Source organism: Polypterus senegalus, chromosome 1 (assembly GCF_016835505.1).
Source record: "Polypterus senegalus isolate Bchr_013 chromosome 1, ASM1683550v1, whole genome shotgun sequence".
Taxonomy (NCBI): Eukaryota; Metazoa; Chordata; class Cladistia; order Polypteriformes; family Polypteridae; genus Polypterus; species Polypterus senegalus.
In genome coordinates, this window is record NC_053154.1 from 103,395,020 (window position 1) to 103,421,347 (window position 26,328).

Here is a 26,328-nt window from a genome sequence, read left to right on the forward strand (position 1 = left end):
GCTGAGCTAACTCTTAAGCATGCAACGTACAGTTGGCCATGTGAACAGTAATCTTGTCTCAAATCTCACAGCTTGGATTGCTGCTGTCATAATCGGTTTGAGTTTCATGGTTTGTTTCAATTATGACAGTATTTGCAGGACTTGTGTTGAAGTGACATTCGGCATCTGTCAAGCGTTGTAAGCATACAACTGGTTTCATCGATAACTTCACATCCAGCTTTTGAAAGTTTAAACATTCATAAACATCAAAGTGTCCACCACTGAAATCGTCACCTGTGAATCTAAGATGTTTAAGAGGCATTGGCGGTTGTGGAAAGGTGTAAAATATTCGGCCATTTTGGCACACTTGAAAGGGACAACCGAACAATTCAGCGGCAGCCATCAACTCACATGCAGAACCATAGGTGAAGGGCTTAAGCATTTCACTCTTCTAGTGCTCCTGTGTAGTATAATTATCTCCTGTACCGTCATCAGTCCACACCTTGAACCTGTCCTAGTCATTCAATACATAAGACACAATGTTTCTCCAGATATCAAGAGTGAGCCTGATATGGCCGTGCAATATGTAACAGAGAATGGAAAAGGCAGGAGCCATCTCCGGGCATGGAAACCACTTGGTAAGTGACAGTTCTTTGATTGATGGTGATCACCTCAATAGACATGTTAATGGGGGTACGGTTGGAACGATAAAGGAAATGGGTACCTGAACAATGTAAAGTAAGTCTAAAATACTTACACAATAACTATAATCGTAATAAATGAACAACAGCGGAGAAGCCGTGGATTAAATAAAAAGGCTGTAGTTATCAGCAGGGAGACGTGAATCCTGTGGCGAAGCAAGGAAGGGAATGTAGAAACTGGAGGGACGGACGGCCTTATATAGGCAGGCAGCCAACAATGTGGGAGGCGTTAGGATGGGGGACCCCCACAGTGACTGAGCTGCGGGATATGGACATATATATGTACGTAAGTAGGATTCAGTTAGCGTTGGGAACCCGCGTACCAAATTTCTTGAAGATGGGCCCATAAGTAACAAAGACCGTTGAAAAGTTCAATATGGCGGCTGACAGTGGCATCATACCACCAAAACAGGTACGTACATTGGTTTCGGTTAGCGCAGGGAAGCCGCCTACCAAATTTCGTGAAGATGGGGCCATAAATAAGAAAGTTCAACATGGCGGACGTTGTCGACCATTATGACTGTTATACGTAGAATTTCTAAATGAAACCTACTTAACTTTTGTAAGTAATCTGTAAGGAATGAGCCTGCCAAATTTCAGCCTTCTACCTACACGGGAAGTTGGAGAATTAGTGACGTTGGATAGTTCAATATGGCGGCCGACAGTGGCGTCATACCACCAAAATAAGTACGTTCATCGGTTTCGGTTAGCGCAGGGAAGCCGCCTAACAAATTTCGTTAAGGTGGGGCCACAAATAAGAAAGTTCAACATGGCGGACGTTGTTGACCATAATGACCGTTACGTGTAGAATTTCGAAATGAAACCTGCTTAACTTTTGTAAGTAAGCTGTAAGGAATAAGCCTGCCAAATTTCAGCCTTCTACCTACACGGGAAGTTGGAGAATTGGTGATGAGTCAGTAAGTGAGTGAGTGAGTCAGTCAGGGCTTTGCCTTTTATTAGTATAGATATATATATATAGTGTGGAATGAGCCTCAGACACAGACAGAAAGACATGGTAATTTCACCACCACAAGTTTATTTACAACTTTATTTACAATTAATAAAGTGCACACAACCCACTTCACCCCAAAGTCCAGGCCAACACCACACTATGCCTCTTCTTCAGGCCGCCTCCTTCTCTCTCCTCCAGACCTTGTCCTCTTCCACTCGACTCCAGCCCTGAATGAAGGGAGGCGGTCCCTTTTATAATCACCCAGATGTGCTCCAGGTGTTTCCCGGCAATCTTCCACCGACATACCCCAGTGGGGCGGAAGTGCTGGCTGCATCCCCGGAAGCATTCTGGGTGTCCCTGCTCTTCTTCCCCCAAGCACTTCCAGGTGTGGTGGAAGTGCTGAGGTCTAGGGTCCCCAAGGCATTGGGGCATCCCCTGGCGGTGACCAAGGGCCCCTAAAGGGTTGAGCTTCAAAGCCCTGAACCCGTGGCCACCAAAGGCACCAGGGTGGTCGCCCCCACATGGTCGGAGGGAGGTGCAAGCCCTCCTCTGGTCCTCCGAGGCACCCCCCCAGCCATTTGCAACACTATATATATATATCAGAGATACACTGTCAGAGATGAGTGCTTAGGGGAGACATTGAAGGCTCTGATAAGGTAAGAAATATCACTACACACCAGAAAGGGGCACCGTTGCTAACACTTTCTTCCTTCTCCTCAGTCCTGAAGAATCCTAAAAAGCCAACTAAGTTCACTTCCTTCAGTTCCCTGGAAGTCTCACCTCTTCCAGATCCTACAGTATATAAATCCAACATTGCACTGGAAGAGGGCATTTATTGATGGAACCAAGAGGAGACAGAAGAGAGAGTTTCTACCTTGTGGCAGTTACAATCCTGACCCTTTATGTAAACCAACTGAGGCTGTTGACCTTTGAGTTATCACTATGACTATATTCTGCTTTTTATTTGTATTTATTTTTTGCTCTTCCACTAAACAATGTTCATCACAGAGGTGCCTCATCTCCTTCCTTGTCTCGTTGCATAGTACAATACATTAATAAAACACTACCAAATTTGTTTCTTGAATGTGGAACTGAAAAGTACAGGGCAAGTCAGCTCCTACTGTGTCACTTTCCAAGTGTGTCTATGCATACAGTATATGTTGTTCACTAGCATTTTCGTTTTTGTGTGTTTAGTCCATCTGTTACAATGCGTTGCGCTCACATTGCTCATGTAAAGTTTACATCTTATATTATCTTGAGATGCACTAAGTATAAAGCGCAGAGTTTTCATTGATTTATTTGTAGGTTACTGGAATTCAACTGCCACTTTTATTACGGAGCTGCAAATACGTGCACTTTTTGAGACCATGGAAGTTCTAAGGAGACAATGAAACGGTGCCTGCTTACTTTGACATGTGCAGAAATTCTTCTTCAGACTCCTCTCAGTATGCGATGCTCATCCCTCTAGTTTTTACTGTTGCTAATATACAACCAATCCAGTGGTGTATTATTTGCTCAAAATATGCTACTAACGTAGGAAGAATTTTAACACAGAAATTAAAAAAAAACTGTGATTGCATTCACTACACTGTTGGCACGCAGACTTATTCTGATAAACTGGAAGAACCCAAACTCTCCTCTTTTAAGTCAGTGGGAAACTGATGTGTTATATTATTTAAAATTGGAAAAAATCAAATACTCAGTTAGAGGATCTGTGCAGACTTTTTTCAAAACATGGCAGGATCTAATCAGTAATATTTTGAAATGATTTTATAAAGCACAGAGAATTTGTTGATTTAGGTATTTTTAAAAGCCTTAAATTTTACACCGTTTGGCTTGCTCTCTCTCTCAAGGGTGGGGATCGATCTGTTCTTAGCATAATTCTTTTTTTTTTTTTGTAAAAACTTGATTGCTATGTATTGATTGTAATAAAATTAATAAATAAAAATAAATAAAAAAAAAAAAAAAACAAAACCCTCATTTGATATTTCAAACTATTTTGGTACTTTCACCTATAATGCTAATATTGTATTGTATTGCTAATATAGACTTTAGAGGTAAGGAAGACAAATGTTTTGAGATAAGGTTGGTATAAAGACGCTGGGGAGCAGTGACATTTTTATTAGCACATGCAAGAAAGCATTACATTATACTCTGTACATGTAATATGTGACATGTGAGATTATTTATTTGAACAAAACACTTACGTTCTCTGTGGTCCAATTGTAAAAAATCTAATGTGAACAGACATGACTTTGTAATTATAACAAAATATGGTGAGAATTTACTATAATATCTACAAGATGCAATACATCATTTGAAAAATGGGTTTTAAAAGCTCAAAGCTTAAATTTAATGTTCACCAACGTCTACCTTTCAAAATCCTAAATTCATATGCCAAAATATGTGAACTCCTGAGCAGTAGTTTGGCAAATGTTAGTTTCAGTTTTGAACTTTAAACGCTTGAAGCTGAATAGTTGGAATTTACCCAAAGCCAAATTAGCAGATGCAAGTTGTCCACAAAGATTCATAAGAATGTGTCCATTTCTTCTAAAATTACATTGTCCATAAACGTTTTACCGCAGACATTTACAGACAAAGACACACGGACAAACATCTTTCAAAGAACGCTCAAAACAAGACCTAGGAATATCAAAGCATTTGAAAACCTGAAGTCATTCTTTCATGAAAACAATATTTCCTCCATATGAAATATAGAGCATGTGAAGTGTCCTTTTACTAAGCTGCTTTCGATAAAGACATGAGCCAAATATATCAAGACAATACCACACAGTATTTACCTTACTGGACTAGCCAAGTATTTTTAGTTTCTCAGCACCTTTAGCTGATTTTACCAATATGATTGATCACTGAGCTACTGGTCACATAAATGCATTGTAAATAAAATATCCATCCATCCATTATCCAACCCGCTATATCCTAACTACAGGGTCACAGGGGTCTGCTGAAGCCAATCCCAACCAACAAAGGGTGCAAGGCAGGAAACAACCCCCTGGCAGGGCGCCAGCCCACCGCAGGACACACACACCAGGGACAATTTAGAATCACCAAAGCACCTAACCTGCATGTCTTTGGACTGTAGGAGGAAACCCATGCAGACACGGGGAGAACATACAAACTCCACGCAAGGATGACCCAGGAAGCGAACCCGGATCTCCTAACGGTGAGGCAGCAGTACTACCCACTGTGCCACTCAAATAAAATATCCAACACTTCTAAATAAAATTAGAAACACATCAAGACAAAAAGAAAACTTTCCTAAGTTTCACAAGAATAAATACAAAGAGATGATTTAGTGACAACACGTGATCTTTATAAAGTGGCAGAAAGTCAGAGCTCCTGGTTAAAATTAATTATACTTGCAAAAATAAAAGGTTAAAAAAAACAAAAGAATGGATGAATTATTATATTAGTAAAAACATGTTGTTTACAGGCAAAAGACACTCAGACCATGAAAATATACCTGTGGCCCAGGAATTAAGAGGTAACAATGCAGCTTACAACCACAATATGTCTGATACAGACTATAGACTGGTCATTTTCATTTTATTTTTAATTAATTTAAATATTCAATCCACTTAATCACCCATCTCATTTATGCATCTTTTTCATTTCAGTCATTTTGGCTACTGAGCCAAAACGTCTCCTGGAAGAAACAACCACAAAAGAGAACATCACTTAGGATCGGGTGTTTAAATACAGCAGCCCTCCCAGTCAACCTATTCAAGTTTATTTGTGACATAAAAATATATTTGTATAATCCTCAACACTAAAAATCTTACAATTATTTACTAACTAAATAAAAAAGGAACTCTGTGATATGATCTTTACTATAGCATAGAGACTGCCTACCTGGGAAGACTGGTCAAGTACTGCGGATCTCTTTGGTGACTTCTTGACTCTGAACGTATTACTGTGAAATGACAGAGCAAAAGAAGATTAGTTTGGAAACACCATAGATACCCAAAAACATATGATATTTAACCATTAATTTTATTTTAAGTATTATTTGCTGAACATGATAAAATGTTGCCAAGAAAGCAAAAATATGAGTTTTATCACCAAACTACGCATTCGTTTATAGGTAAACAGTAATACATATAGTATAGCATTGTCATATAGCATTAGCTTTTCTCAGTTTTTTTAATGAAGATGCAATATAATCAACAGATCTCTTTATGACAATACATACTTCAGCAAACAGAACGTTCCAGACAACTCTAACAAAGGTTCAGCCAATTTCAAGAATAACAGAGCGTAAGCTACCACTTTTTGTCATTTCTCTGTTTACTGCTCTAATATCCACGTGCCATTCTTTTACTTTTGAATCATGTAATACCACTGGGCCTAAGCCTTAAGTCCACATTTCAAAGGCCTCCAGATGGCTTTCTTTGAAGTGCACAATGGTACTATCCAAGCTACAGTCCTAATAAACAGCATAACGTCCATGTTCAGTCATTTAAACCTGTTGCTGAATTTATCACATTGACGGTGTGGAATCTGTGAATCTTATCCACGTCTTTGTTGGCTTTCAGTTACTACTCCTGTTTTCCTTCCACATTCCAAGGACATGCATGTGAGGTTAGCTTGTAGTTGTAAAATGACTAAACGTGATTAAGTGTGGCTCGTGTTTTTGCGTGTGCTTTGTGATTGAATGACTATATGTCTGGAGCTGGTTTCTGCCATGAACTCAGTCCTATTAGGATAGGTCAAAACCCAGCAAGCCATGAAATGGATGAAGTGATATTCGATAATTGGACTGATGGGTAGAGTTTTCTAATGTTAATTGGAAATTATTGTATAAATCTACAAAAGGGAAAAATAATATTACAAAATAATCACTCTGCATTTGGTAATTTAGGAGTTGGCCATGTTGCCTCATGGATTCATCATCCTGAGTTCAAATCTGGCACTTGGCTGTTGTCTACATAGAATCTGCATTTATTACCTTTGTCTTTGTGGGTTGTACGTTGGGTGTTCCAGTTGTACTCCAACAGCCCTAAAATAAGTGTGTAACTGGCCACCTATAACTGTCCCCTGAGTAAGTGAGTGTGAGTGTGTACCCTGTGGAGAACTGGCACTCTGTCCACGGTTGTTTCTTGTGTTGTGTCTGAAACTGGAATTTGATTCGGTGGGCTTGAAAACATAAAATAATAATAATAATGTTTTATTTATGTAGCGCCTTTCATACAATCAAGTACACTTTACAGTTCAATAAACGCATTAACAAGACAATAGAAATTACATACAAAAAATGAATAATACTCATTGAAGAGATATGTTTTTAACAGGAGTTTGAAAGGAATAACAGATTTTTCCTTGTGAAGGCTGTATATATATTTGTATATATATATATATTTATTTGCATTTGTATATATATATATTTGTTTATATTTGTATATATATATATTTGTACTTCTTCAAACAGCATGATAAACTAATAAATGTTTAATGACAGCAAGCAATTGGATAAACTCAGGGCTGGATTAACCATTAAGCAAAATAAGCATCTGCTTAGGGCATCAAGAGAAGGGGGGCACCACAGAAATTTTCCATTGCTGGATTTATCAGGAACTATATGGTGCAAAACTGCAAATGGTGCAGCTTAACCAGGTTCCACAAAAAGGGGCTCCCGAATTAAATAAAAAATTACATACATATATATCCAATAATAAAACTAATAATAATAGAGGTTAATTATACTGTATATATATTAATCTTGGGAACAGAATAAAATTAAAATCTGGTAACTGCTACATTAATCACCGAAGCTCACATGATTGTTCTTGGCTTGGTCACATCGGTTGTCCTGCTCAGTTAATCCACTGAGAGTGAGTATAGCTCATATATATGAGGGCACCAAAATATTTGAAGTTTGGCCGGATTTGGGCCTCTAAAGGTCTTAATCTGGCCCTGGATAAACTGCACTTTTTTCTGTGTTAGGTCAGGTCAGCACACTTTGGCTTGAGCCTCTTCTAGGCCCGTTGGCACAATTACAGTTCTTGCAGTTACAACCTCCTAAGATAAAAAGTGGGTTAAACCCAGACTGGGAGGCTCAGGCTTTGGTGCTTTTAGCAGCTTTTTTGCATTTAACGTTTTTCATACTGTGATGTGTGAAAACAACTTCTAGGTAGGCTAAGGAAAGAACACAAATTGTGCAGCTTTATTAGTTCGTACTTTGCCATCTTAAATTACAGACCTCAGTTCCTAGTAGAATTTCCCTTTGCCTGATGTGTAATAGGATTAGCCATTTTTGCAAAGTCTGCGTCAATATGATTAGACACATTGCATACAGTATGCTGACAAAGCTCGCAGTTTAATTCTAACAGCTAACAATGTTATCAGTATGAAAAAGCAGTTGTACAGAAATGAGAAACCAGTGATCAAGCCCTTTACTATAAATTGCAAACGAGATGATTAAAGTAATCATAAGGAATTAGAAAAAAAAAACCACAAAATTTTAAAGGTGTGAGTTAAGATCTATGAAGCATGGCTTATTTTATAATAGTGTATGAATGCCATAATGAAAGAGTTAGATGGTGATTGATTTCCTGACATGAGGCCATAATGGAAGGACAGAGTGAGACTGCTTACCAGAGCCATATATTCCCCCTGTACACAGGGTGGCAGCATCCCTCTGATAGAACTCCCATTTGCACACCAGCAGGTCATATTGGGAGCTGTAGTCCTGATGGGCAGTCCTGTTGATACATGAGTGCCTCCAGAGTGAGCTACAATGGGGTACTACTGCTACTTTGGGGGGTTTCCAATGTACAGGGCTTTGGTGCCGGAAGTACTCCTCGGTCCGAATAAAAGAAGCTGCCTCCTCTACATTAGAGAGGCAGAGTTGGGAGGCCACGGATACAACTTATAGAGGAGGGGTGTGTGGTGTTATGGGTCCACAGCTCGTTGAGTAAAGGCCATTTTTAAATAAATAATCAATGTGCTCGCGGCTTAGTGAGGGGACGTTGGGCCATAGTGGGCCGTGGGACGATCCGTAGGGTGTGGGCGTTTCTCACCTGGTGCACAGGTGAGGAACTGCCCACATTCATGATTGTCCCGCGGCTAATGCTGCAGCTGCTGTGGCCCTCGTCATTTTAAAAAGAAGCGCGAGTCGGTTTTAAAGGAAGAAAAGAAACGATCGGGGAGTGAAAGGAAAGGAGAGGACGGAGGTTACCGGGAGCAGTAGAGGAAGCAGGTCGGTGAGAGAGAGCCGAAGAGTGAGCGGACGGGCGGCGAATGGCGCCGTGGGCAGCTGCGAGGAAGCTGGGTGTTAGGCCGACACCCAGGTGTTTGTGTAGATGTCGCTCCCGCTGAGCGATCTGGTAGCGGGAGTGACAAGGTGAAAGCGACGAGCCGCAGAAGGCCGCGGAAAGGCAGCGGAAGTCGGGAGGCTTGGTGGTGGAGTCCCCAATATGAGCGTCCTGGCTATTGGGGTAATCAAGTCTCGAGGACTGGGATGAGTGCCATACCGGAGCCAGGGATCGGGAGGTCTCCAGTCTCGGCGTGTGAAGTAGGAGGGCAGGTGCAGAGAGCGTCTTGCCTGCTGCTAAGCCCGTACGGGATAAGCAGGTGAGACGCATACAGAAAAGCACCGGATTTGTTTTTTTGTTTTAAAGACTGCTTCCAGGAGAAGATTTTAACCTTCGTTTTTAAAGGATTGTTGTGTTTATTTATTGGTTTTACCCCACGTTCGTTTTATGGATTATTTATTTAATGAATTTGAAGAACTGTACTATTTATTTGAACACTGTTTTTGTTGACTGTTTTAATAAAAGCACTATTGCACTTTTTGTATACCACCCCTTGCTCAATTGTTTATTTGCCTCCATTGACTAGCTCACTCGGCAACATTATCGACGGTGTTGGGTTCAAGTGCTTCCAATAGCAAAGGGAGTGTGGAGCCAGAACCCACATCGTCACAGGGTGGAAGAAGAAGGTGACCAATTGTTATTATTTTGCTGGACTAGTTGAACCTTGTAAAAGAATTAATGTACATTAAGCTGCCTTTTATTTAACCTAAAAATATAATTGGTTGAAATGTGTCTGGTGTTCAGGGCCATGTCTTTCTTGGGCAACACAATTCTAATATAAACAGAAGCAGACTACTGAGGAATGCAGAATTTAAGATTTTAAATATTGCATCCTGTTCTGAATTGGCATACGTGGGTTAAAAAACTTTGTGCTTTCAAAGCAGACATCTGTGCAGTATTGCCAAATGGGCAATGATGAAGTAAAAGCCAAATGGGAAGAACTGTCACAAATAAAACTGTCAAAACCTAGGCTACTGTCTTTGTTAGGCCATTTATTTTGGCTATTTTGTTTAAACGTGGTGTGCTACCATGTATTATATTAGATGTGCTAATATTTTATATTTCAAGCACAAAGAGACCAAAATGGATTTAACAAAGAAAAAAATTGCTACAACATGACATTGTTGTTTTTAAAGAAATGGCAAGTGAAATGAGACTGCATTTTGCAGTGACACTACAGTTTAATATAAGATACAGCACATTCCATACTGTTCTTTTTGTTTTAAGTCATTTATATTAATATTGATAGAATTCCAAATTAATATTAAAGTATGTAAACACACATCAAGTTATACTGTTCACTACACAGTAAAAGTTGAATATGTATACTAGATATCCCAAAACAATCCAGTAAGCAAAGGGTTTTGGAGTCATTACTATATTCACTATATTAAGTGTCACCTTCTAGACTCATCAGAGGTATGTAACACCACTCCTGGACGAGAGGGGGTGCTGTTGCTAATGTTGTCTCCCTTACTTTACACAGTGCTGAGAAGACGCCCAATTAGGGCAACTAACCCCTCCCCTTCCGATCAGACCCCTATAAAGCCCTGACGCCCTGGAAGGAGGCATCTCTCTTTTGGACTGAGCAGACCTCAAGGCGAAACTCGTCTAAATACAGACCCACTCAAGAGAGTCATTTAACCTTGCCTCGAGAGGCAATTTTTTGGCTTCTTTTGTTTTACAAATGTTTGCTGTACCAACGTGATTATGGTTTGTTTAAACTGTTGTTAATTGAATGGGATGACCTGGTTGGCACCCCACCATTTTATTTTTGGAGTCTGCAATCCCATTATCCAATGAGAAAATGAAGGCCAACTGAAAGTCCTAAAGAGACTAAAAGGCTGAGTTCTTTTTTTATATTTTTTTGTTTACACCGCTGTAACACAAGCTTGAATTATGAGGTTGAGATTTATGACACAGTAGTTAACACCACTGACTTACAGGTCCATAGTTATAGGTTCAAATTTGCACCCTGCTACCTTCTATGTGGAGACTGAAGGCCCTCCTGTTTTTCACATGGGTGGTATTTGTTCTGGTTTTCTCCCCTGCATTTAAGATTGTGTCATTATACTCCATCTGAGGTCCTGCTCCCAACCCTGGATTTGATAAATGTTTAAAAAGAATGATGGATGGATTTTTGCAGAAGCTAATATAAAGTGTCAAATAGTGCTTTTCATATGTTAAAGGAGCAAAATAACAAACTATTTTTCCATGACTTATCAAATGCCATTCACCCATTTTCCAAATCTTCAATTTCCATTACAAGGTTGCAGGGAGCAGGAGCTAATCCAGAAAACATCTGGCAAAAGTCAGGAACTAAAACTGGCTGACATGCCAGTCCATCATCAGGCACATTCATACACATAGGGACAATTTTTGAATAGAAAATTGACAAAATTGCGAGAGTATTCAGACAAAAGCAACATGAAAATTGGAAGAACTGTGGGTACGAGATCTAACCCAGGGCACTGAAATTGTGAGACAACAGCAGCAACCAACATAAAACACAAATAATAAAAACAATCTGGCAACCATGAAAAAATCATTAATTATTCACATAGTCAATTCAATAATCAATTAGCAGAAATTATTCAAAATAATATAAATTGATTTTCAAAATACTGTTAAAACTGTGAAATGTACCTGAAATGTAATCTAAATAGTTCAGCATTATTCAGAAAGGGTGGGAAGATAGAATTCAAGCCTAATTGTTATTACAACAACAGAATTCATGCCTAATTGTTATTACAACAACTTCTGAATTATATATAAAACTGAAAGATCAACTGAACTAGAACAACCTGCTTTGAAACCAGTTTAAATGCACCCTCAAGTTATAAGCAATAATTACAAATGTGAACTTAAACAAAGCCAAACAAAACATTAAACAGCCCTGGTGACCTGTAAAGTTGTCACACAATGTCAGGCTTTTCACTTTAGTCACTAAGACTGTCAGGGCTACTTACTGTTCATGAGCCTGCCAAATCTTTTTTGTCTTCAATGGTCAATGGTAAAACTCACTTACTTAATTTTAAAAGGACAAAAACCTCAGGTTGAATGCAAGACAACATAAGTGAAACAACAGCGTTTCTTTGTCTGTGGTATTTACAGAGGGATTATCTTAAAAATGAAATTCTATGAGATTCCTTAAGAGATTACAGAAATCAAAACCATATGGTAGACCTCAAAATATTTTTTTCAGCCTATATAGTAATCAGACTACTGTTTTGCATTTAAAAATTTATTTTGTGATCTACCTATCTATATTATATATAGCACACACACCCAAGCACTATATTAACAGCACAGCATATATGCCGCGATAACCATATGAGAGGAGGGATTAAAGAAAATCCCTAGATGCATCTGTTCATCTCTTGCCTTAAAACTGAACCAGAAACCAGTATATACCATAAAAGACTGCTGAAAACTCTAGGAACTAAACCTCACAAAAATGATGAGACAAACTCCAAAGGACCTGCTTTTTTGGCAACCCAAAAATGAATACCACTTTGGATTTTTATTACAAAGGGACAGGGACTCATATTATCCAAATAGTCTGACTAGAGGGCAACTATCAGAATCATAACTTTGGATATGATTACGTAAAAACTCTAACCTTTGGAAAATCCTATACATTCAGAAATATATGCCACCAGCAAAACCTCCATTGCTGATTTGTTATCAGCAGCCTTGGTATCCTGACTATTACATTTCAGAGCAACCCACAACAGTCAAAATAATCTAACATTACATTTGGAAACTTGCTTAATCCAATTCAGGGTTAAGGCGAGTGCCTTTTCTAGCATCTCTGGGAGTAAGACAAGAAACAGCCTTGGACAAGGAGGCAGCCCATCATAGGATCCAGTTGCATGTAGCCCCACTTGGCCAATTTAGAATACCTAAGCAATCTAACATACACATCTTTAGTTATATAGCAAGAGATACAGAGTACCTGCAATAAAACCTATGCAGACAAAGGGATAACCTACAGGATGGTAGCAATAATACAGAGAGAGTGAGAGAAAGAGAAACGCAGCACTAGCAATGACATAATGTGTTGTGTTCATACATTTAGGGAACACCTTCGGGGCTCTGTCAAGTTGAGAGGGAGAGAGGAGGTGCTGTCATTAATTACCTGTGTTTTTCCCCCACAGTCCAGAGAGATCTTGTTCAGACAACACCTGCTCCGATATCCCCACCACTTCCTGGGCAAGGCAGTGGCCATCACTTGATGACAATAACACAAAGAAGAAGGAACTCTCTTGATATATGAACTAACCCAAATTGTTTTATATTAATTATAAACTTTATGTCTAATGTTATACATAGACAGGTGCACTGAGGAGGTGACCCAACACGTGAACCCATATTTGCTCCTTTTCCCCACAATTGTTAATACCAGTGCAGAAGAAAGTTCATGCTAATGTTAGCAAAGTCTAAAAATGTGCCATGGAAGGACCACAGGCAGGTGTCCACAGAAGGGAGAGATAGAGGTAGAGTGAGAACCGAGGCCTTAAAAGAAATATATAATGTCCTCCAAGGACACAAGAGGGAAGGCTGATCATCAGAAACTTGTGAAACTTGACCAACATGTAGCAAAAAGTAAGACCACAGGTTGCTAGAATAAAGATAAAAAATAGCAGTGCTGAATGGAGGAAGCACATGATTTCTATCCATTGGGCTGGCATTTAAGGCAGTGAAGGGCTCACAGAGACATTGAGCTCAAACTTGTTGGCCTTATTGCATTAAGTAGCACTGCCCCAATTCCGTGAGTAACTGAAAGTCACACTGCAACTGGGTTAAGAGCCAATTGAGTCTACGTAGAGTTGGGAAGTGAGATTGGGGAAAGACTAAATGGTGAGTGGGAGGCAGTGAGATTAGGGGTGAGAGATAAGAATGCTTTTGTTTCATACTTTTGAGGATTACAGTGGGTCAGCCACCTCACCAGGCATAAAAAAGATTCCAAGTCTAACATAGTCAGGCCTGGATAATAAGTAAAAATCTGTTCTTTTTCTGTTAACTTTTTACATCATGCTTTCCCTTTGTTATTCTCTTTTCTGTGAATGTTCAATAACTCCCCTTATTTATATATAAAGTAATCCCTCCTCGATCGCCGGGGTTGCGTTCCAGAACCCCCCGCGATAGGTGAAAATCCGCGAAGTAGAAACCATATGTTTGTATAGTTATTTTTATATATTTTAAGCTCTTATAAACTCTCCCACACTGTTAACATTAATAGAGCCCTCTAGACATGAAATAACACCCTTTAGTGCTCCATGACAAGACAAATTAAAAAAATGCAAACATATCTTCCTCTTCAAAGAATGCATGTCAGGAGCAGAGAATGTCAGAGGGAGAGAGAGAGAGAGAAAAGCAAACAATCAAAAAATCAATATGTGCTTTTGGGCTTTTAAGTATGCCGAAGCACCACGATAAAGCGGCATTTTTTAGAGGAGCATCCATATCCTCTAGGCAAACAGCCTTTGTGCAAACAGCCCCTCTGCTCACACCCCCTCCGTCAGGCAGAGTGAGTGAGAGAGGCAGAGAAAAGCAAACAATCAAGCTCCGCTCGGGAAGCACATCTTATATCATTGAGGAGTTTTATGTAATACGTAATACATGCTCTGATTGGGTAGCTTCTAAGCCGTCCGCCAATAGCGTCCCTTGTATGAAATCAACTGGGCAAACAAACTGAGGAAGCAAGTACCATAAATTAAAAGACCCATTGTCCGCAGAAATCCGCGAGCCAGCGAAAAATCTGTGATATATATTTAGATATGCTTACATTTAAAATCCGCGATGGAGTGAAGCCGCGAAAGTCGAAGCGCGATATAGCGAGGGATCACTGTAAAGTGTATTATTCAAGCAAGTTAACATCTAATGAGCAAATATATAAATACTTACGTCTTTAAAGGTGCTTTCTTCTTTTTTGTGCTTTTATTTTTATTAGTATCATCCAGTCCATCTAGTTCATTGTCATTAGAGGGTACTTCAAACGAGGTGTTTGTTGAGTTTCCAGTTTTGATCGACAAGGAAAAAGAGTCATCATAACTCTCAGATTCAAAACTATAAGTCTTATGAGAGAATTTTGGTGAATTTGTCATTTTGTCACCAGAAGAAAATGGATTAAAATTGGGATCATCCCACTTACTAGGATCAAAGTCATAAGAGAACCTGGGAAGAGGCATCTCATCAAAGTTTGCAGACTGTTCTGAAGAAGTGCTGTCCAACCTCTCAATTGCTGAGGGCTTCTTACTTCCAGATTTAAGTTTTTTAGGTGGCATCTTTCCTCCTGGTTTCTTTATCAGTTTTTTGGGTGTTACTATGTTTTCCTGTATGCCCTCACAATTAAGTGTTTCTTCTGAGTAATCAAATTCCAGTCGTATTGATTGCCGTTTATTTAAAGGAATATCGTTCTGGCTTGATTCTAGTGCTTCCTCAGGAGATTCAGGCAAAGTGTTAAAAACAACACACTTCCGTACAGCTGCTGGGGAGTTGGAGAGCTTACTCTTTTCGGTACAAATTGGGTTTATACTTTCATAGTTATCAGGATCCCAGTCATATGAAGTTTTAGCAAAATTGGAGTTTCCATCTTCCCTCACCTCAGTGGTATTTGTAATAGTGGCTTCTTGGGAGGTTTGTTCATCAGCTATGTTACTAGTCTTATTTCCTCCCTTAACTTCTGTCTCCAGTACATTTACACTGATTCCAGCCACTGGGCTCTCTGACTGAACTATACAAGTGACATCTAATTTTTGTTGTCGGTTTCTAACAGAGGATTCTGATTCAGCTTTAAATAATATTTCATCTTCCTGGGTTTCTTCTTCACCTTTATGAAGAAGGTCCTTTAGAACACAGGTCTGTAATGCACCCTCAGCTCTTGAGCCCTCTTGATTATTTTCCGTCTCTCCTTCTGTGCTTGTTTTGGTTGGAACTTTTTTCTTTGAGGATAAGTCTGGACTAGATTGGGAGATTTTCTCTTCTGGTCTAACATCGGATACACTGTCCACCTTGAGTTTGGGCTTCCTTTTTAAAGAGCCAGGTTTTGGTTTTCTTGTCTTTTTTAAAGTACCATGATCACTTTCAGTTCCTATACTGAAGCTGACAGCTGACGATGATTCTTCTGTCCCACCAAAACAGTCAAGCTTTGTGGAATCATCAAGTTCCCCAGCTTGAAGGCTAAGAGAACGTGTCAGTGTTGATTTTGAAACAGGAACTGAATCAGTGGACCTCCTTCGAGTGGGCTGCTTGTGCTCTAAACCTGATTTCTCTATGGAATTGAGCTCCAATTGGCAAGGATCAAATAAATCATTATTTACGAAGTCTAAGTTATATGTGCCACTGCTCGCTATTGGCTTATCTTCGTCAAAGACTATGCAGGAAGTCTGATAAGAAGGGCTAAGGGAGACTTCAGAGTCATCATTAATTTGAGGTTCACTGGATGGGCATGTGATATCAGAGGAAAGTTCTGTGATAAAAGGAGAAAACATAAAGGGATGTTAGACTCATCATGATAAAACCACAAGAAAAATGATTGCTTCAAAACAGCAATGGATATCCTAAGGTAGCAAAAATGGGAGAGAGCAGCTCTGCAAATACATATATTAAGTTCATCTTTTTTATTTGAATTTTATGGTATATAAAACGATACAAAAGTCAATTCTATTTTTGTTTTTTATTGACTCAGACAATGACAATAATGTTTAATGGAGGATTTAAGATTGGTAATGTGCTGACACAAAAGATACACAGGAGTTTTGTAAGATGTGTATTGATTTCTGCGTTTGCAATGTAATTCAGGGTTGAAGGACTCCCCTGGCATTTAGGGAAATGGCTATTTCATTTACAGTAAACTGCCTCTCTCTGAAGGTAGATTCCTAAAGTAACATATTCTTTCTTATAAATAGCTTTTCCTTTTTCATGATTTCACCTTCCTTTTTGGTGACTGCAGGAATATATTAATTATGCTAAAAAATCCTTTATTTGTCAGAATCGACTGCTTGTATGAAAAAGAAGTTTAATGGAATAAGAACACTATGTTTCACATTAGTAAAATGGTGAACATGCTAAGCACATTTAAAGAATGAAGCATTAAATTATGTTACTGTGGAATCTTTATAACTTCTCAGTTTCTTACCATTCAAATTCTTAGTCAGCTCTGATTTCTGCCTTTAAGTAGTGTCATTTTAGCTAGATTTTTTATTTATTTACAATAAGAAATACACATTTTTCAAAATCATGCTCTACTCTAGAAGTACTAAAGACCATTCTTTGAAGATTTGTTGACATGTTAATTCTCTTTTGGCTAAAAAATATGTTAATTTAAATGTTCCTGAGAACCAGGAGCAGTGACACAAAGAGAATACAGCTTATGGAAGAACAAGTCACTTAATATCACTGGCAATTGTGTGCTCATAGAAAATAAATAGGAAATATTAAAAATTTAAGAAACAATGTATTTTTCCAGAAACCTCATGTGAATTATCTGCTCCTTTGATAATATATCCAATATGTTTTTATAAAACATAGTATGCAGGCAGTTGGGTATATTTTGAGTAATAGAAGTTTAACACATGAAACGATCTGTCTGATTAAACAGGAGCAATTAAAGGTGTTGATAAGAAATTGGAGGAGATGAAAATCAGCAATTGTGATTCAAAACTATCCTGGCAGCAACAGGCCCATAAAAGGTCTCAATCAGTCCAAAGCACTTTATACTGTTTGTATATTTAAAGTGTGCACAAATCTAATCCTTCTATATAAAAGCAGTCGGGATTGTCCTTCCGTCCCATGAGTGCTACGCAGGAGCGGAGTTTCACACACGCCCCCGTCCATTTTGCAATGCACAATGGGATTTGTAGTTTTGTTTTTCTAGGTAAAAGATGATTTTCTACTCCAGACTGTGCGATATCTTCTTCTTCTTTCTTACTATATAAAAGCGGTCGGGATTGTCCTTCCATCCCATGAGTGGAAAGCGTAGCGGCATTCCGCTTATCACAGACTTACTACTTGCAGCTTGAGGTACGAAGCGACATGATGTGAGCAGAGTTCTGGTGCTCCCATCATTCCCTTGCTTTTGTACGCGATGCGCTGGAAAAATAGACAAAATTATGTCTCTGGAAATAATTAATGTTGATGGAGTACAAATGCCTCACGCGTAATAAATATCAGGGGATTCAAAAGGGCGACCTCAATATAGAAAAAAGTTTAAATTTCATCACAAAAATAACAGAAACTACGAGTATTAAAGTAATACCGCTCAAATGCAATATAACCAAATTAATGAGTTTGTATAAAATATTAAATTGATCTACATATTGAATTGCCTTAAGAAGTGGTCAACTTAAAAGTCGGTCGCCTTTTAAAGGCGGGTCAGCCTAGTATTATATATTTTATGCATAACAATTTCTCAGCTTTTATTTCTTCAAACTGATATATATATATTTGAAGAAACCCCATGTCTTTACCTAATGTTTTCTAATTCATGCAAGCTAATCAATAAATTCAATTGTAAAAAAAGGAATAGAAGAGTAAATAATTTACAATCCTTAATATTTTTACTTAATATTTTGAAGTATTTTAAAATGTATCGTGTGTTGAATAGTTAATCCAATACTAGTAGCAAAGGAAATATTTCATATAACATGAAGATCATACCTAAAATAATGAGCATATTGGACTTGTGTATCTGACAATAATAAAATATGTCTTCCATTTGCCGTTTATCACTTGTCTAAGCTGCATGTTCATAGTTGAATGTTAGAAAATGGATAACAAAGACATGTGATGTTGTTAGCATGCAGTAATTTAATAAGGTGTGAAAGAGGAGACTCCAATGGCTCACATTCAAGCAAGACTTCAATGTGCACATGGAGACACCTGCATGGACATTTGTAGTGTCAGACAATGATTAAAGCAATAGACTAAATATTGATGATCAGCACCATAGTGACAATGAGCTTCCTTTACTGAGGTCAAAGCAGAAGAAAGAGAAAACTGACTAATGGCAGTGGAGACTGGAAAAGGTACTATACAAATGGTGGGAATGGAGATTTGCCAGATGGAAATCTTGAAACCTTTATAATGATGTAGAAAATGCACTGAGTGCAAAAATACAGACAGTCAATTGATATATACTATATATAGTCAGTTTATATTCAAATCTTTATTGTATCATACAATTATTATGATACGGCTCTTTTTCATTTCTTGGCCAGAAACGTCTCTCTTCATTAAGAAAGGCGGCCATACTGACTGCTGATCAGATTTTCATAAACTCTAAAAATTCTTTTTTTACACCACTGAAAAAAATCTTTAGTATAAATTTTGTGCCCCCATTATCTTTTTTTTTTGTTTTTATAAATTTCCAGCATTCTATCTACTTTACCTTAACATTGAGAATTTCCTGTGGCAGTGTCGAGACAAATTATATGCATAGACAAACAAAATTTACAGAGAGAAGATTGAAGAATGGAAATAAATCAAAGAAAAGTTATATGATGCCGACTCATGAATTAGCAGAGATTAATGGGAATTGTTCCTGAAAAGAAATTCACTGAAAGAAAATGATGTAGTTAGGTTGGAGGCTAGATATCTTCTTCAAGCTGAAAAGTAAAATTTAATTCTGTTTAGAATAACATTTTGAATTATGGCATTGATGAGAATGATTTATAGAAAGAACCATTTGTATTATTCAAGTACAAAGCAAAGATATCATTTTCTTGTGGAGACAGAATCAAAATTAAAAACAGCCAGTTATAAGTTAGTATGTGAACAGCTATAAATAAGAATCACCTTAACTTTAAATGAAGGTGAGACGACTGTGGCACAATTGAAGTTAATTTTCCATCAGGGTTAAGGAGATGGACATGGATATTTGGTAATGTAACATTCTCAAAACCAATAAATTCAATTCAGGGTCAAAGAGTGTTGGGCCTATCCCTGCAGCATTAGATGACTGAGGCAACGTGCAAGTCCATTGTAGGGCCCTCTTATGTACGTGGCTACACCTCTTCTGTGCCATTTTAAACAGAAACCCTACACAGGAATCTGTGAGGTAGTAACATTGTTTACTGGACCCAGTAAGAGCCCACCAGGAAGAATATGGCTGTAAGCTTAATTGTCTGATGGTTCACTGTACTCCTTTTGAACCCTAATTTAAAGCAAAGCTACAGGACCCATACAAGCTCCAGAAAAGAAAAAGTACCTACTGACTCTATATCAAGAAAAAATATAAATAACATTACTTATACAAGAAAATAAAGCAGAAACTGAAAAAAAAAAAATTATTGACAAATTTGTAATATGTTATATGGAAATTATAAACTAATTGGAAGCTAAACTGGAAACGAAAAAACAAAGCAAGTGTGTTAAAATATTCTGACACACAACACCGACAGTATAATAACAAGGCAAGGGTGAATGGCATTATCTTGTTACTATCAAACAAAAACTCGCCTGCATAAAAATGTTGTGTGGCGTGTTTCACAGCAATGACCGATAGGTGTATTTACCAGCTATGCTATTCAAACCAATTAAGCCAAACTATTACAGTGCTAAAACAAATGAATGTATCCCATGTACTTGCTTATTTTAAATAAGGTTTGTGGCATCAATGAACGTGTGGAGCAGGATCAGCTTTAATTGTACGAGTAGTAGTGGTAGCCGCTGTAGCAGTAATAGTAGCTGTAGGATTAAGGCCGAATTAAGACTCCCACAGGCCCCTGGGTGTCTTTGCTCCTTAACGGAGAGTTCATCATACTTTTACCAATCCAGTGTGCAGACACCAGGTTGATTAATGCAGTGTGATATTTCTCACTCTTGATTTCAACATGAGGATACTCGATTATTTCATTGAACAGCAGGGTGTTTTAATTGGTAAAAAGGCCGCTTATTGTCACAAGACCCTGGGTATTATCCCAGAATGCCCTAATGGAAGATTAGCCCCAAGATTTTCACACGTACTGCAATATTTTAAAGCGTTATATTAGAAAATATTGTATATCAACCACAATATTTACTTTAATGGCCAGTATGTTATTGGAAGTTTAAAAGTTCAAAATCAAGCTGGACTTATTTTGTTGACCATGTCTCACATACAGTACACAAAATAATACAGTAATTATAATTTTAGCAAACATTTATACCTTAAAAATGCTTATGTTGAAATATAAAATATTAACAATAACGCATAACTATACTTAGGTTCACAACTCCAATATGCTTTTAAGCCTCAGTATAAATCTAAAGTAGTATCTGGACTGACAAAACATTACAAGGCATATGCATGAAATTAGGACATTGAACCATTAGAAAAAACTTGGCAACAACAGGCCATTCAGCCCAACAAATCCTATCCATCTAATTTTTCCAAAATATTATATTATTAAGTCAAGATTTTTACTCTCTACCACACGATTTGGTAATATATTCCTTGTATCTATGGTTCTCTCTATGAAGAAAAACTTTGTAATGTTTGCATACAAAATTTACCCTTTACAGCTTTCCAACTGTGCCCCCCGTTCTGTTGAATCCACTGTACTAATTTCTTTCATAATCTTAAAAACGTACAGTAAATCATGTCACCTCTTAACATCCATTTGCTTAAATTGAAAAGGTTCAACTTCTTCTGTCTTTCCTTATGGCTCATACCTCTCAGTACCGGAATCAGCACAGTCACTTTACTCCGTACTCTTACTCTTTAGTAGCCCTGAGTCCAAACCTGTACATGGTACTCCAGGTGAGGCCTGACAGGTAAGTTGTAAAGCTTCAGCACTTTTAACTTGTACTCCACACATCATGAGTGCTATATAAACTAACATATGTTGATAGTGATGACTTCATTATGACTCCCAGGTCCTTTGTATAAGGGGTACATTCAAGTTTCAGACCCCTCATTGCACATTCAGTCTCATACAAATCTAACATTTCTACTTCCTACATGTAATAACTTACATACTGTATTCATTTTCCAACCTGCTATATCCTAACACAGGGTGACGGGTGTCTGCAGGAGCCAATCCCTGCCAGCACAGGGCACAAGGCAGGAACAAATCCTGGGCAGGGCGCACACACATACACTCACCCACACACCAAGCACACACTAGGGACAATTTAGGATCGCCAATGTATCTAACCTGCAGTCTTTGGACTCTATGAGGAAACCGGAGCACCCTGAGGAAACCCACACAGACACAGGGAGAACATGCAAACTCCACACAGAGAGGACCCGGGGAGTGAACCCAGGTCTCCTTACTGCGAGGCAGCAGCACTACCACTGTGCCACCGTGCCACCCACCTTACATATACATACATTAAGTTCCATCTGCCATAAATATGACCAAGCCTGTTGTTTTATCTTGGTAGAGTAATATATAAATTGCTCTACTTTCCTCTATTGTATTATTAATATGTAGCCTTAGAATGCCTAATCTCACAGACTTACCACTGTTTATAAGATATTATTTTATATAACTTATCCCCACCTTCCCCTCTGTATCTATAACCTCAGGCAATTAGATGTAGTAAAAAGACAAGCATGAGTTAAGTTATACATAAAATAATGTATTACTGATAATATTCATAAATAATAACAAAATGCAAAGTACATTTGAATATTGGCAACCATACAACCTGATAAAATAGTGATGTGTAATTCAGGTGGCACACAGACTTGTAGTTACTTAAAATGTCTCTAGTTAAGGCATCATTGGTGCTCAGCTTTCTTCAGAGCAGGCCTTAAGACTGGTCAATATGACTGAAGCAGAGCTGTGCTCTCCATTGTGCTGTTCTTGTCAGTTCATGGTGTGATGGTCTTCATCAGTTGTTAGTAAGAGAGAGCTTCTTTCAGATGTTAGTAAGAGAGAGAAAATGTGGTTGAGCAAGCAAATTTATGGGTTTTCTGTCCAACCCCTATAGCCAATAGGACATCATGGTACTTAAAGGTCTCTGAGACAAGCCAATTCCAAACAGCCATACCTCAGACAAATGGGGGAAATAGAACATCTTAACACCTGCCCCAAAACATATGTTAAAGTACACCTTAGCCTACTTGCGGGGGTAGAAAGACTTTAGCAAAGAAATGCTCGCCAAACTGGATTAAGACACATCCCCCAAATCCTGTCGTAAAATTACAAAGAGACTTAGTCGTAAAGGGCGGGAGGGCAAACATGAATGCCTCTCACCAAAGTAACACTAAATTACCTTGCTTTGCCTAAATTATAAATAAAGACATACAAAACATTTATCAAGTTATATGCAAAATCTTACATCACAACACCTGTATTCTATATAAGTAGGTCTTCAATGATTCGGATGATTCTGGGCAGTTCCAAGGCTCCTCGCACCGTTTGTTTCCTGTTTTAGCCGGTTTTACAATGCTGGACATTAACAGCAGTTGTCTTGCAGTCTTGGAGCATCTTGTGCGACCACCTCTTGCAGTGTCCCTGTGGTATGCCAATGGCCTTCTATTTTACTTCTGATGACATTCAAGGTGGAATGCACATAAAACTCAGAAGGTGTGGCCTTTGTCTTGCTTTGACCTAATCTTTTCAACACTGGCCCTTTTAAAGGTGACCTGATCAGGCATTACTCAAACTGGATCTCATTGGGGAAAACTGCACCTAGCAAGAATTCGCTATTTCCAAAGTTCTAACACCTGACAACAGAAGCTGTATTGCTAAAACTAATTTTTTTGGAAGTATACAAGCTATAACCTCATTTCAGAAGATTTTTTTTGTAATGGCCAAAGTTATTTGAAACAAAAGGCAGTATTTGGAAAGCACAAACTCTTTCTACTGATATACTAAAGGAAGAAAAATCTGCCACTTGCAGAAAGGTGTGTTAGGTGCAGAGAATAAAAAGACCATTTAGACTGACAGCAAAATCTATTTGGCTTTGATGACTAAGTAAAGTTGAAGATAAAAGGAAAATAAATAATAAATAAGAAGCTATTTAAGACCTTCTAATGCGCACATTCCATTTATTTCAAGTGTCAAAGTCAGGGCAAAACAAAGACTACGTTTTTTTATTTGGTCTAAGAATAAGGATGCACTTTAGAAGCCATGCTGCTCTTCACCTTTAGAAGTTGCACTCTGCCTTTGTGAGCTTTTTCTTTTTTCTTACTCCAGTATCAGAACTTCATAAACATTATGTATAGATTGAGTTTATAAATGTTATTTGCTGCCCTTTTGCATGAATAGCTTATTAAAGTAAATATAAGTTTAAAGGAGTCCCTGCTGTTAGAAGTTGGAAGGGAAAGGCAGAGATGGACACCATTTGCCCCTTTTCAGGTATAACGTCTGTTCTGTTTATCTGCACTTGAGCACACAGCCTGGAAAAGCATGAATTCTTACTCAACATCCTTCTTGTTTATGACGGTGCGGGATAAAGGAGAAATGTTACATATTACTTGAGAATTATTTGAAAACAAAACATTGTAACAGAGCACAACTAAATTAAAGAACATTAAAACAACAAAGCAAGTCCAATAGTATGCTTCAAAAGCATTCCATGAAACTCATGATTTCATAATTAAGAATTTCACTGTACTCTGTATGTGTGACATTATTTTTAGTACTACTGCTGCAGGTTTGCTGTACAGAAATGTTTTATCATGAAATGACATATTTTACACTACTGTATCCTAAAAGCTAATTATGGTAATAGAGACTTTGAAAAAAACATGCATTTTCCAGGATGTTTCATAAAATATGTTTTGAACATGAAACAAGAAATAAATAAAACACTAATGTCCCAATACTATTTATAGATTTGACTGTAATGGAATGTGTTAAATAATCACTTTCCATCCTTTTAAGAAAGAAAATATTAATGAAGTAAGCTAACTCTAAATATATATCTAAATACAGTAAATTGCTGAGAGATCATTTAGTACTCACAGAAACTGGCATTTCAGACCACGTCTTAAAACTGTATTGTAGCTTCTGACTACAGAATGCCTTATCATTTCTATTTTAATAAAATGTTCAGCCTCCTTGTCAACAGAGACTATAAAGAATACACGTTTGGGGTATGCCTGGAAGCTGAGTGTACTTAGCAGAATTGTATGGCAAAGGGATGTATTATTTAAAGACGTTCAGTGGAGACAAGGACCTACTTAAGCAGTTACTAAACTTTGTAGCTTTATTAAATTTGGTTTCTGGAATATAAAATAGTTTTTGTCAATTAGAGTACTAAACTTCTGCTTCTCTATTTAAATGGTTAGATTTTAAGAAATTCAAGCCAGTAAACAAGTAGTGGAGCATGGCTTAAATCAAGTCCAGGGGGCTAATACTTAATATAAAAGTGTAGACTGTTTCAGTTATTAAAGAAACACACCAAGCAAATAATCAGCATAAGTGTTAGGATGCATGAATTGCCAGTGGCAGGAGCAATGACCAGGAACTGCTGAGAAGAGGACACAGATGATGACATCAAAAACAAGAAAGAGAGATGGATATATGGGTAAAATAATACTTCATCAAATCTCATCATTGTATCTTAAATTTATTATATTAAAAACAGTTTCTTTCTTACCTGTGGTTTCAGGTTGTATTTGTAGATGTAGATCTGGTTGTGGAGAGGGTGGTGCTTTCACAGGTGTAGTTGATTCTGGTGTCTCAAATGCTCCCTCTGAATCTGAACTCCTAAAACAAATTAATGAATAGAATGAAAAAGGTGAAATGCTTCTGAAAATTCTGATTTATTACTATTTTCCCAGACCAGTTCCAATTTTTAATTGATTTAGGATGATTCCTTCAGAGTTAAAATATCTGACCAGTGTTACACTTAAGATGAGTGCTAGTTGAAAATCATGAAATCCTTTTATTCCCTTCCAGGTATGACAAATCAGATATTTATTGCATAAATCCTAAAGGCTGTCAAAATATACATTTAAATATTCTGAACAAGTTCAGTAATTATTAGGTAACCCAAAAATGAAATGGACTGTCTGAATCAAGATAACAGGAAACAACATTTAAGATGACAAACTAACAAAGTTAACATGGTTTCACCAATATTATTGGTCACGTCAGCTCTTTCAGTATTGACTGTGCAATTCCTACCAGAAGGATGGCTGTAGAAGTAGACACTAATAGCTATAGACTGCTTACTCATCAATTTATTATGAGTTCAAAAGGGAAGATGTCTGTATAGATATTCCATCAATCAATATAGATTATTTGAGATTAGAGTCAATGAGCTGCTCGGCAGTCGGCCGCACCAGGGAGGACCGGGCCCTGTGCCCCGGGATCCAAGAGCCCCCCGTCTACCAGCAGGGGCCTGACACAGCTGTGAGATCCAGGTCCCGCCAAGCAATCGCTGGGAGTGAGCCTGTACCCACCCGAGTATCCAG

At 38.0% G+C, this 26,328-nt stretch overlaps 1 protein-coding gene across 3 annotated transcripts in view; it reads right to left on the reverse strand.

Annotated features, from left to right (window-relative positions):
* LOC120530561 (transforming acidic coiled-coil-containing protein 2-like) overlaps window positions 1-26,328 on the reverse strand; it is a 123,442-nt gene that overhangs the window by 53,946 nt on the left and 43,168 nt on the right. For all 3 annotated transcript variants that reach the window (XM_039755001.1, XM_039754995.1, XM_039754989.1), the window contains exons 2-4: window positions 25,509-25,618; window positions 14,877-16,440; window positions 5,506-5,566 (exon numbers count right to left, since the gene is read on the reverse strand). In XM_039755001.1, coding sequence (XP_039610935.1) covers window positions 5,506-5,566; window positions 14,877-16,440; window positions 25,509-25,618 — 1,735 coding nt within the window. The remainder of the gene's footprint in view (window positions 1-5,505; window positions 5,567-14,876; window positions 16,441-25,508; window positions 25,619-26,328) is intronic.